This window comes from Phoca vitulina, unplaced genomic scaffold (genome assembly GCF_004348235.1).
Source record: "Phoca vitulina isolate PV1807 unplaced genomic scaffold, GSC_HSeal_1.0 scaffold21, whole genome shotgun sequence".
NCBI classification, from domain to species: domain Eukaryota; kingdom Metazoa; phylum Chordata; class Mammalia; order Carnivora; family Phocidae; genus Phoca; species Phoca vitulina.
This window is the reverse complement of record NW_022589724.1, coordinates 6056478-6068817: the sequence shown is the minus strand read 5'-3', so window position 1 is coordinate 6068817 and position 12340 is coordinate 6056478. Positions and strand designations below refer to the sequence as shown.

Sequence of the window (12340 nt, the reverse complement as noted above, 5' to 3'; positions counted from 1 at the left end):
AATGAATTCAGTGTGGTTAAATGACCTCTCCATGTTGTCAGATTTAGAAAGAATTTGGCAAAATCAGGTATAAAACCTAGGTTTAAACTCATGATCTAGTGTCTTCTACTAACCGTTCATATAAACAGGATACCTTCAAGATCACTTTTCAGTTTTTCTAATAACATCCACACTACTATATGGATTCAGAAGACAACTTTTGAGAAGTATCGAATTTTAATGAGCATTTAATGAATTCCTAAATGCGTAACTTTAAAATCAATGCACTCTAAGTGCATTTTTTCACTGAAACATTGATGATGTCAGAAGCTACAAAGATTATAGAAAAAATCTGGACATCTGTTTCAGTACCCCTCACTTACCAACTGTCTTGACAGCAGTAATTGCAGTGATAGCCCCTATTATCCTAGAAGTTATTCACTCTACCAACAGGGTTACTAGGACTGTGATATCCTCAAGAAATAGTTCACTAATTCCAATTATCCAGGAAAATTCAGACTTCTCTTCAACAAAGTATTACAATCTGGCATATCATTTTCTGAGATTATGAAGAGCAATGATTAATAGATATGAAGAACATGCCCTCTACAAGCAGAAAGCTGATTATCAAGTACCAACTCTTAACTCCTATCTCTCCCACAGAAAAATTCCTGAGACGTGGTATACATTTCATCTCTATTTGTATAATCTTGAATATGTCACCATTTTTGAGAGACGTTCTAGCTGGCTATCCTCTATATAGTATATACCTCTTTTAATTTTTGAATGGTTGGAGTAATCTCTTCTTCAAGTATCTGGAAAATAAAGGAAAATCAAATTTTTCAGTATGAAAGTACCATTAAAAAAAACTGAAAAGGAAAGGAAGCATGAAGTCCAAGGAAAACCAGGGAGGGGGAACTTCCTCTTTACAGCAGAGAAACTCTGAAATTACTCTTGTCTTTAAAAACGTTTTATGTAAATTTAATTACCGTCTTAATTTCTTTCAGCTTAGCCTCTTTTTTTTCTATAGTTTTCTGGGCAGCTATTTTTTTGTACTCATACATCCTGGTTCCAGCTGCTTCCTCTATCATGGACAAAATCTGGAAAGATAATTATATTAATGTTTTTAGAATCCAAGAGAAAGAACTTCATTGGAGTTTACAAAAAGTATATAATTTAAGGTCTTTTTTTTTTAAAGATTTTATTTATTTGAGAGAGACACAGCGAGAGAGGGAACACAAGCAGGGGGAGAGGGAGAGGGAGAAGCAGGCTTCCTGCCGAGCAGGGAGCCCGATGCGGGGCTCGATCCCAGGACCCCGGGATCATGACCTGAGCCGAAGGCAGACGCTTAACAACTGAGCCACCCAGGCGCCCCTATAATTTAAGGTCTTAACTTCACTAAGCATTTTACCAAAGTATCCCAAATGGATCAGAGATGTTAAGTGCATGTATTACCCATAGCCCTAACATTCAAGAAATATTTCTGACCTTTACTCCAATCCTAAAATCAAACTGCATGCTACACTGAGGTTGCAGAGTAAATCTCTTTTAAAATTGAAGCCATGGGTGTCTGACTGGCTCAGTCAGCTGAGCGTGTGACTCTTGATTTTGGGGTTGTGGGTTTGAGCCCCATGTTGGATATACAAATTACCTAAAAATAAAAATTTAAAAATAAAAATAAAATTGAAGCCAGTAATTCCTCCCTCCTCTTTTCCTTCATATATAAGTCTAAAAAAGTAAAGACTAACAACACTCAGTTGTCACTTTAGAAATTTCTAATTTTTTGTGCCAGTTTCTTCATCCACAGGGTACTTAACATCTCACAACACTATTGAGAATTACACAAAGTAATTCATGTGAAAAGCACTCTGAAAAAGGCAAACACTAATCAATTATGTTTTAAAAGTAGAACAATTTTACCAGCACTCCTTTTTCAGAAGCTTCTACTCACCATCAATCCTTATCTCAAGAGGATTATTTCTCTCAAAACCATTTTGATTTCTATGTATTTGACAGGTTTCAAATTAGAAGTTTCCCTTAAGATGTTATCTAAAGAAGATATACATGACCTATGTTCAAACCAGACTGGTGTCATCAATTATCAGTTTTTTCTTCTTAGTTCTTCTCAATAGAAAAGAGTAACTATAGAGACTTTGTTCTTATACAAAACATTCATTCCTTCATACCAACTCTTTTCAAGGGGGCTCCAAGAAAAAAATTAAAATTAAGTCTTAATACCCTATGCCCTAAGCAATCCACTGTATGCAATGAATTAATTTCACTCAAATCTTCTTCTGTAGGGTTTAATTCTGACACAGAACACTGGTTGAGAAAGGCTGCTTGATACAGTCAAATTTCTTTTAATATTGGGCACATAAAACTCTTAGAAGAAAACACAGGAGGTTAAGCTCCTTGACATCGGTCATGGTGAGGATTTTTTTGGATTTAACACCAAAGCAAAGGCAACAAAGGCAAAAATAAACAAGTGGGATTATATCAAGCTGAAAACCTACACAACAAAGGAAACCACAAACAAAATGAAAAGGCAACCTACGGAACGGGAGAAAATAGTTGTAAGTCATGAATCTGCTAAGGGGTTAATATCCAAATACATAAGGAACATGTGTATGGGAACAAACATTTTTCACAAAAAACATACAGATGGCCAATATGTATATAAAAGGTACTCAACATCACTAATCATGCATGGGAAATGCAAATTAAAACCATGAGCTACTACTTCTGTCAGAATGGCTATTATCACAAAGACAAGAAAAAACAAGTGTTGGTGATGCTGTGGAGAAAAGGGAAACCTTATGTACTGTCGGTAGGAATGTAAATTGGGTGCAGCCATTATCGAAAACTATGAAGGTTCCTCAAAAAATTAAAAATAGAACTACTATATAATCCAACAATTCCACTTCTGGATATTTATCCAAAGAATACAAAGACACTAACTTGAAAAGGTATCTGCAACCTCATTTATAATACCAAGACATGGAAACAAAGTGTCCACTGACAGATGAATGGATAAAAAAAATGTGATATGTATATACACAATGGAATATTATTCAGTTATTTTAAAAAATACAATCTTGCCATTTGTGACAACATGGATGGAACTTGAGGGCATTAGGCTAAGTGAAATAAGTCCAGACAGAGAAAGACAAATACTGTATAATCTTACTTGTATGTGGAATCTAAAAAGAAAAAAAGAAAAAACTGAGCTCAGAGAGAACATATTAGTGGTTGCCAGAGATAGGGGTTAGTGGGTGGGCAATATGGGTACAGGTGATCAAAGCTACAACCTTCCAGTTACAAAAGTCCTGGGGATATAATATATAGCATGGTGACTATAGTTAATACTGTATTGTATATTTGAAAGTTGCTAAGAGAGTAAATCTTAAAGTTATCATAAGAAAAAGAAAATTTTGGGGCGCCTGGGTGGCTCAGTCGTTAAGCGTCTGCCTTCGGCTCAGGTCGTGATCCCAGGGTCCTGGGATCGAGCCCCGCATCGGGCTCCCTGCTCAGCGGGAAGCCTGCTTCTCCCTCTTCCACTCCCCCTGCTTGTGTTCCCTCTCTCACTGTGTCTCTCTCTCTCAAATAAATAAATAAATAAAATCTTTAAAAAAGAAAATTTTAATTGTGGTGATGGATGTTAAATGACTTATAAGGATCATTTTGCAATGACGACATATATTTAATCACTATGCTGCACACTTGAAACTAGTGTATCACTTACACCTACATTAAAAAATATCTGCTCAACAATGACCCGTGGCTTTTCTTAAACATTCTCATTTAATCCTCAAAATACCTGAGATAAGGACTTTTGACTCTAATTTACAGATGAGGAAACAAAGGCTCAGAAGGGTTATGTTATACAGCTTCAAAAAGGTGGGGTGACACAGTGCCAAACAGTAAAAAACAAACAAAAACCAAAAAATGACTTTCTTTACTGATCACTCTTAGTAATGTTTCCAAGAATTTTAATGGAAGAAATTATGCTTAAAAAATTGATTTAAAAGATTAAAAACAATATCTACAATTATAATTTTTACTGTCCACAAATAGTATCCTTACCTCTGGAGGTTTCATATTCAATACTTTTGTAATTCGGCCCTGAAAAATAAAATGGCAGTTACTATAATGATAGAGTCATACAGGCATACATGTTTATCTGCCCTGAAGTTGTTCCATCCTAATATACAAATCTTTTGGGAGTTCTTTCTTTTACCTACATTACATTTGAGACCAAAGGTACCTTATAATTCCAGAAATTTGCTATTTACCTTTTCACTTACCAGTGACATACAGTTATTAAATAATACAAAGTTAATTCAGACCATATTTCTGAAACAACAATGACATAGAAGTCTCCAGCAAGTATATAAATATATAAATGTTGGCATAACTGTTAAACACTTCTTGTTTTTTTTTTTTAATGGCTGTGCTCCAAGATAATTTCTAGAAATACATTGCACACTTCTGGGCCTCAAATAAAAGAGTAAAATCTTTTATTTCAATGCCAGCATATCACTATCAAAAAACAAAACAAAACCCTACTAACCCAACTCTCGGGGCATCATATTACTTAGGATTTAGATTCATTTGAAATCAATTTTCAGCTTTGAGGCTGTGATGTGGTAAAAATAATGTTGGTTGCATCAGGATCCTGCCATTGGCCTTGCTGTGACTTTCTAAGAGGATAGATGGATGGGTCAAGTGAGGTAATATAAGGGCAAGACAGTATTAGCACTTATTTTTCATTTGAATAAGTTTCTAAGGAAGAAAATTACTTAAAATTTAGTATATATTTGAAATAATGAAATGCTTGAATCCAGTACTTTAAAAGGATACATTATGACAATATATTTTTAAAAATTTTTACAGTGACCGTGTATTATTCTTGCAATAACAAAATAAGTCAAGGAAATTTACTTCTAGACATTCTTCAAATGTGTATCTTAGAACATATCAGTACATATAAACAACCTATACTCTTAACAGGTACCCAAATACCAGTACAATAGAAAACAAAAAATGGAAAACCCAAAAAGAAGCACTTCTCCTATTATAATAACTTAAAAAATAAACGATGTCAAAACCATTATATAAAGACCATAAATAAAATACCTGCATGATGAGAAAGTGAGGGTTGTTAACATTAAGGCCAACAGAACAGAAGAGATCTTGTACTCTGGTATTGTTTGCATTTACTCCATTGATTAAATATTTATTTCTACCACCAATAACCACCTAAAAGGGAAGTATTTTAAAAAATATAAATGAACATACACATCTTGAACTAAGATGATAAATTCCCAAATATGTTTCACTTGTTTGTTCTGTCCAACTAATGGTAAATAAAACCAATCCTGAGTAAGTAATGGAGGAAGTGTGAGATGGTCAACAAGAATATAGACGTCAATTGTCCTGACTCAATCCAAAGACTTTTGCTAACTAGTTATATAACCATGCACAATCCTCCTAACCTCCCCTGCATTGGACTAGATCTCTAAGGTCACTTTTGACTTTGTTTCCAAGCATGTGTAAAACATATTCTAACCCTGATCACTCTTTCTGCAATTTTTCCACGCTCAGAGGTTAACCCCTCTTTCCTCCACGTTTTAATTTCCAAAGAACAGAAGTCAGATACTAAAGACTAAAGACAAGCAGTTTTGTTTTGGTTTTTCTCATTTTTGTTTTTGTTTTTAAGAGGGAAAAGGAAAGAGAATCTTAAGCAGGTTTCACGCCCTGCGTTAAGAACCACGAGGGGGCTTGACCTCACAACCCCGAGATCATGACCTGAGCTGAAATCAAGAGTCAGACGCTTAACCGAATGAGCCACCCAGGTGCCCCAAAGACAAGCAGTTTGATAACAATCCTTGACAAGATTCTAAAAGGGGTTAATAAAGACATGACTTGTGAATTCTTGAAAGAAAAAGAGTAATCATAGAGCTTCAAAGAACAACTTATACCAGACACCAGCTTGTTCAGACTCTACTATTGCACTTCTATTGTCACCTAAATAATCATCTCACCCATAGTATTTTGAGGTCCTTAATAAGATGTTTCTCACTCTTCTATCTGTATTTCCCAGTGCCTTCAAGAATGCCCAGCACACAGCAAACATTTAATAAAATACTGAATGAGTGTTAATTCATTTCTTGACAGGAGTATGAAGCTGATATTAATATATTTGAACAGACCTAATATACATAAATATTTTAACAAAATCCTTATGACAAAATTTTGGTGAAAATACAGGCATATGGAATGCATGAGGAAAGGATTTTTAGGTAGATTAGTAGCAGACTTACTGAAAATTCCTAAAAGTATTTCATGGATACTTAATGACACACAACAGGATTTTATCCTAGTCAATGCCTTATTTTTTTTTTTAGCCAGAGGTTTTTATTAAAATAGAAAGGGGATTCATAAGTTACATAATGCTAAGATGGAGAGTAAACAGGACTTAACAGAATTTTTAAAAATAAAACTGACAAAGTAACATTGTATGACTACAAGAAAAAAGGGACAGATGTATGGTCCTGCACTGGTTTTAAAAACCTGCATACAGAAATAGCAGTAACACAGCTAATAACACACATTTAAAAAATTAGAGTGACTTTAAGTAAATCAGATATGAATTCATAATGTATTATGAACTCTCCAATGTCATATAGGGGAAAACAGAAGGACACTTAAAATTAAAGAAATGACAATTCTGCTTAATCCTGTCCTAAGGAGACTATTTCTGGTAAATGCAATTTAAGTTGCCATGCATTAAAAATAATAAGGGCATTAAAAAAACTAGAGCAAGTTTGTATTCAGTGTGATCAGACAAGTGAAGGAAATAGAAACAATTATCAGTTGAAAGACCTAGAGATTTAGCTTAAATATTAAATATTTAACACCTAAATATTAAACCTAAATATTAAAATATGGAATACATTAGATTTGCTTTTCGATGCTTTCAAGGAACCAGATTTAATGTGTAAAAGTTGATGACAATACTTTGGCTCATTTTATAGGAATAACTAATTAGACCTGTCCAGTAACAGAATAGATTACCTCAGAAGATAACAAGATCCCAACTATAGGTATTCCAGGACAGAGAAGATTCAAGTATGGTTCAAGATTTAAGCATGGTTGAGTGTCTACACTGATTGATGGCTTTTCAGATCCCTTTCAATCCTCTTGGTAAATGGTAGAATTTGCATGATCAAATTTTTTTAGTATATGTGCTGCCGAAGCGAGCACTGCATGATCAAATTTTTAACATAAGGAAGATACTCTTAAGAAATCTAGTCAGGGGGTGCCTGAGTGGCTCAGTCAGTTAAACATCTACCTTCAGCTCAGGTCATGATCCCAGGGTGCTGGGATGGAACCCTGCATCGCATCGGGCTCCCTGCTCAGCAGGAAGCCTGCTTCTCCCTCTCCCACTCCCTCTGCTTGTGTTCCCTCTCTCGCTGTCTCTCTGTCAAATAAATAAATAAAATCTTAAAAAAAAAAAAAAAGAAATCTAGTCAGTATTTGATCAATTTTGCTCATAAACTTTCTCTCCACGAAAGTCATATAGCCAAAAAACACCTCAGACATAAGTTCTTAGATATCCAGATATTTTGAAACCACTCACCTGCCTTGTTACTGTAATTTCATCATGAACCTCAAATCCTAAAGGGCTTTGCTTTTTGTCAGAATTATCAAATGTGATTGACACTGAGGCTTTGGTTATACCAGCCTGCCCATTTTTGTAAACTAAATCTTGTAAATTAGAAGCCCGAACCTAAAACAAAAGAAAAGTTTATCAATTACAAAACCCCATACTGCACAAAATGGCATTAAAGTTGGGTTTCTTGCTGTTGGAAAACCACCCATGTAGTATCCATTAAGTAGCCAAGGACAGACAGTTGCATTCAGAACCAAGAAAAGCAAGGAAAATGGGAAAACACCTAAAATGAGTGCCTTTCTCCACAGGACTTTTCCACCCCTGCATTGAATGGTTTTCCACTCATTTCTTAACTGAAGTTCATTTGAAAGATTTAGGAAGACAGCATCTAAGAATTTCACTGTTCATCCAATTCCTCTAGATCCTGAAAAGGCATTATAATGCAGGGTGAGTGCATAGGAATACAGACTCTGGAAGAAGACTGCCTTAAAGAATACCTGACTTTGAGTGTTGCTCCGAACATCTTAAAGGGATGAACCTTATGCAACACAAAGTTTCTGTTTTCTCACCTGAAAAACGGAGTAATAATATCTACCTCTAAAGGACTGTGGTGAGGTATAAGATAATTTGCATAAACAAAACTGCAAATGAAGAGAATACTGCAATAGTCTCTAAGTTCAATGTGGAATCCCCTTGAGGGTCCCCAAACTTATAATTCACATAAATCAGAAAGTTTACCTGAGATAGGTTGGAGATGCCCAGCAAAAAGCAGATGGAGTCCAATATGTTGGATTTCCCACTACCATTTAAACCAGTGATAGCATTGAAGAGGGGGTCAAAACCATTGACTTCAGTCCTCTGAGCATAGGACTTAAATCCTTCAAGGATGATTGACTTAACATGCATTTTCACTACTGACTTGGACAGGTAAACGTCTGCTAGCAATCCAACAGGCCACAAAGCAGCTCTGTATAAAACAGAAATACATAAGTGGGACAGAAATCTGTAATCATAATGTATGTAAAAGACTAAAACGTAAGAATGACAGCTTAATAGAAAACAGCCACTTGCCGAGCTACTTCCTCTGATGTAAAGACACCTTTTTCCAACTTAATTAATTGGAATTAAACCATTAATTCAACCTGAAGTCAACGACTTACTTTTCTAGGCTTACCTTCCATCTTTATCATACTCTAACAGAAACTGATTATTTCATATCCCACTCCCTTTGCCCATAATGTCCTGCTCCCCAAAAATGACATGACTCGCTCTTTACTACACTCAAGTCCTTGCTCAAACGTAATCTTACTAGGGTCTTTTCTGACTTCCCTATTTAAAAACGCACCTGTCCCCATCCCCTCACTCTGCTTTTTCCTTCATCGTACTTAGGATGACACTACACAGTATTTATTTACTCGTCTATCCAGACTATCGTAATGCAAGTTCCTGTAGAATCTTTGCCTGCGTCCACCGCTGTACGCCGGAATAGTGCCTGACTCCAGGGCGCCGGGAGAGGGAAGTGCCATCAATATTCACTAAATAGATGAATCCCACATACTCTCCAGCTTGTTTTCACTCTGCCTGTTCCCTAGCCCCACCAGGCCTTTCTATCAACACGTTTGCCCTACTCCAAGGCTGGAAAGGAAGTAGCCACTCTGTCAGGGAACCCATTAGGACTCACTTTAGTTTGAGGGCCCTTCTTGCTGACCCCTCTCTCCCCTGGCACACACAAAAAAACAACCCTTCCTCCTCTCCAGCCAAGGAATGCCAGACTAGGCCCAACCAGCCGCGCGCACGCACCCGCCTCACCGCTGCGCCAGGCCGCCCCGGCTTGAGGCGCTCTAGAAGCTACTCCTGGTTACAAGAGCAGAAAGCCGGCCCACTCTGCCAGGCTTCGGGCGCTACCAAGAGAAGCCCTCCATAGCAGCTGCAACACTCGCCCCGCGCTCCGCATCAGGGCCGGAAATATTTATACCTTTGAATTTCGGCGCGAGCAAAGGACCCCACATCCACTGCCTATTTCATTGGCCGGTGCCTAGGATATGCCTGACTTAGAGGTTCAATTTTTTCCCTCCCATCGAACAACCAAAGTGACAGGGAGATAGGAAAGAGCGTCACGACATGGGCAGCTCTGGGGATGCGACGGCTGGGACCTGAGGACTAAAAGAGCAAGTGGCATGTGTTGAACTCAGCATCCGGCACTCCTTGGGCAGCCACGCACCTCAGCCTCGGGGCCTCGCGCCGCGCCGGCCCCGCCCCACCCCAGGCCCCGTAGGCCTCGGGTCCTCCCAGCGGCCCCGCCCCGTCCGGTGTCCCGCGGGCTTGGCGGGGCTTGGTTGTACGGACGCTGTAGCCTTAGAGTCGTGGAGGCGGGGAGGCGGGATTCCTTGTTGCCGGTGTCCTCGTTGTACTTCAGAAGCCTCAGGATTTACCCGATTTGGCTCACATTTATCAAGAATGGGAGGCTGCGCTTTGTCCGGGCTGGGGAGGCGCGGAATTTGGGCGGACTGTGGGGCGCGTTCTGGCTCCGCCCCTCCTGGCTCCGGACCCTGGCGGGCTTTTTCATCTCAAATTTCGCAATGGGGAGGGACGTTAGTTTTCGCGGACTCTGCCGGAAGCCGTGCTGATCCCAGAGGAGAAATTGTGTGGGGCCGGCAGCGGGAGGTGGACAAATAGGTGCTCCCCTCCCTGCACTTCGATAAAGCAGTGGCAGAACTAACATTTCAGAGAATTTCTTTGGAAACCCGACAGCTAATATTTATTGAGCTTTGTGTGCCAGGCTGGGTTCCAAGGGCTTTAAAATCCTGCAACAACTCTGTGAAATCCGTGACGCTGTTTTCGTTTTATAGATGAGCGAACTTACTTCCAGTAGTAAGTGGAGAAGCTGGGATTTGTTCCCAAGCAGTCTAGCTCCATAGCGCGTACTCTTAAATTGCTATATACTATTCCTCTTCGTGTTCAGAATCCAGGACCACTAAGAACAGATTCTGCATTTATTAGTGTGTATTGTTCTTAACAAACAAAACTGACCAATTTACTCACAGTTGAGCGTACTGATAATAGTAATTTAGGAAGGACCGTTTCAGAGTGCATTGTAGTACTATACCTAGGTGATGTATAAAAAGATGTTGCAGCCGGTATACTATTTTAAACCATATATTTAAAACTCCGCCCCCCCCCCCCATGGCTTTGCAGCATTGGACACCGGTCAGACTACCAAGAATTACCAAGAATGGGCCTGTGTTTTGAAATTCTTTGTCTACTTAAGAAGATAGAATAAGTTTGGGGTGGTTTTGGTTTGTTTACTAAAGAATAATTTACTCTCATATCCCACCCCCTTCTGTACTGTCAATGGTTACTGGCCTAACATCTTTAAGTATTTATCTTTGTCTACTTTGATTCCTACATCCGCTGCATTCTACAACTCACATATATTGGTCCTATTCAAGTTTTTTATTAAATTTTTTATTTTAATTCCAGTATCATTAATATACAATGTTATATTAGTTTCAGGGGTGCAATATAATGATTAAACACTTCCATACAATACCCAGTGTTTACAAGTGCACGCCTTAATCCCCATCACCTATTTAACCCATTCCCCACCCACCTCTCCTCTGGTAAACATCAGTTTTTTCTCTAGCTAAGAGTCTGTTTCTTGGTTTGTCTCTTTTTATCTTTGCTTGTTTGTTTTGTTTCTTAAATTCCACATATGAGTGAGATCATGTGGTATTTGTCTTTCTCCGACTTTTTTTTTTTTAAAGATTTCATTTATTTGAGAGAGAGAGTGAGAGAGGGCATGAGAGGGGAGAGGGTCAGAGGGAGAAGCAGACTCCCCACTGAGCAGGGAGCCTGATGTGGTCTATCCTGGGATTCCGGGATCATGACCTGAGCCAAAGGCAGTCGCTTAGCCAACTGAGCCACCCAGTAGCCCCTGACTTTTTGGCTTAGCATAATTCTCTAGCTCCATCCATGTCATTGCAATGGTCTATTCAATTTTAATATACATTTATTTTCAACAATGTCCCCTTCATCACTTTGTGAGGAAAGAATTTTAATTTGCCAACAAACCCTAAAGTGGGCTTTACCAAGTTGTGAAATAAACATTTCTTCGGGGGTGAAAATGGACGCTGTTCGCCTTTGCACTTATTTAATAGATTAATTATTAGCTTATATATTTAAGTCAAATGGATGAAAACAGATGCAAATGCACTTTTGCCAGATGAGCACTTCTGAGTTGTTATAAGAATATACATATCTACTTCTACTGAAAGTATTTACTAAAATGAAAATTGCTTATTAAAGGACAGATCTATACCCATTTTAGTCTTCCAGCATGCCAGGAACAGTAAGGAATTTCCGTTAGTACAGATGGACTTGAGGAAATAACTAATGCCTCCCGAGATCACAGGGAAGTGGAGAAGATCAAGGCACAAAGCCACTCATACTGCCCTAACTTGGAGAGGGAAGGGCTGGAAGTAAAGATAGACCATAGGGTAAATGTAGTAAAAATAAAACACTGTTCTTGTTTCATCACCATGGATCAAAATCTTTTGAAAGGTTCAAGATTGACAGGCCGGGGGAGTTTTAGTCCTTATGTACAAGGCGGGCAGCACCAACAAAGGCACTGATAAAGCCATAAGGGGGACCTAGGAAAAAGATTTGGTCTACTCTTCCAGGACACGG

At 38.4% G+C, this 12340-nt stretch overlaps 1 protein-coding gene across 1 annotated transcript in view; it reads right to left on the bottom strand.

The window, feature by feature from the left end:
• SMC2 (structural maintenance of chromosomes 2) overlaps positions 1-9619 on the bottom strand; it is a 62963-nt gene extending 53344 nt beyond the window's left edge. Inside the window, exons 1-7 of the mRNA XM_032418476.1 lie at positions 9455-9619; positions 8393-8621; positions 7622-7771; positions 5116-5238; positions 4063-4101; positions 969-1079; positions 750-794 (exon numbers count right to left, since the gene is read on the bottom strand). Of these exons, the coding sequence (XP_032274367.1) occupies positions 750-794; positions 969-1079; positions 4063-4101; positions 5116-5238; positions 7622-7771; positions 8393-8560 (636 nt within the window). The 5' untranslated portion in view covers positions 8561-8621; positions 9455-9619. The remainder of the gene's footprint in view (positions 1-749; positions 795-968; positions 1080-4062; positions 4102-5115; positions 5239-7621; positions 7772-8392; positions 8622-9454) is intronic.
• Between the last annotated feature and the right edge of the window lie 2721 nt (positions 9620-12340).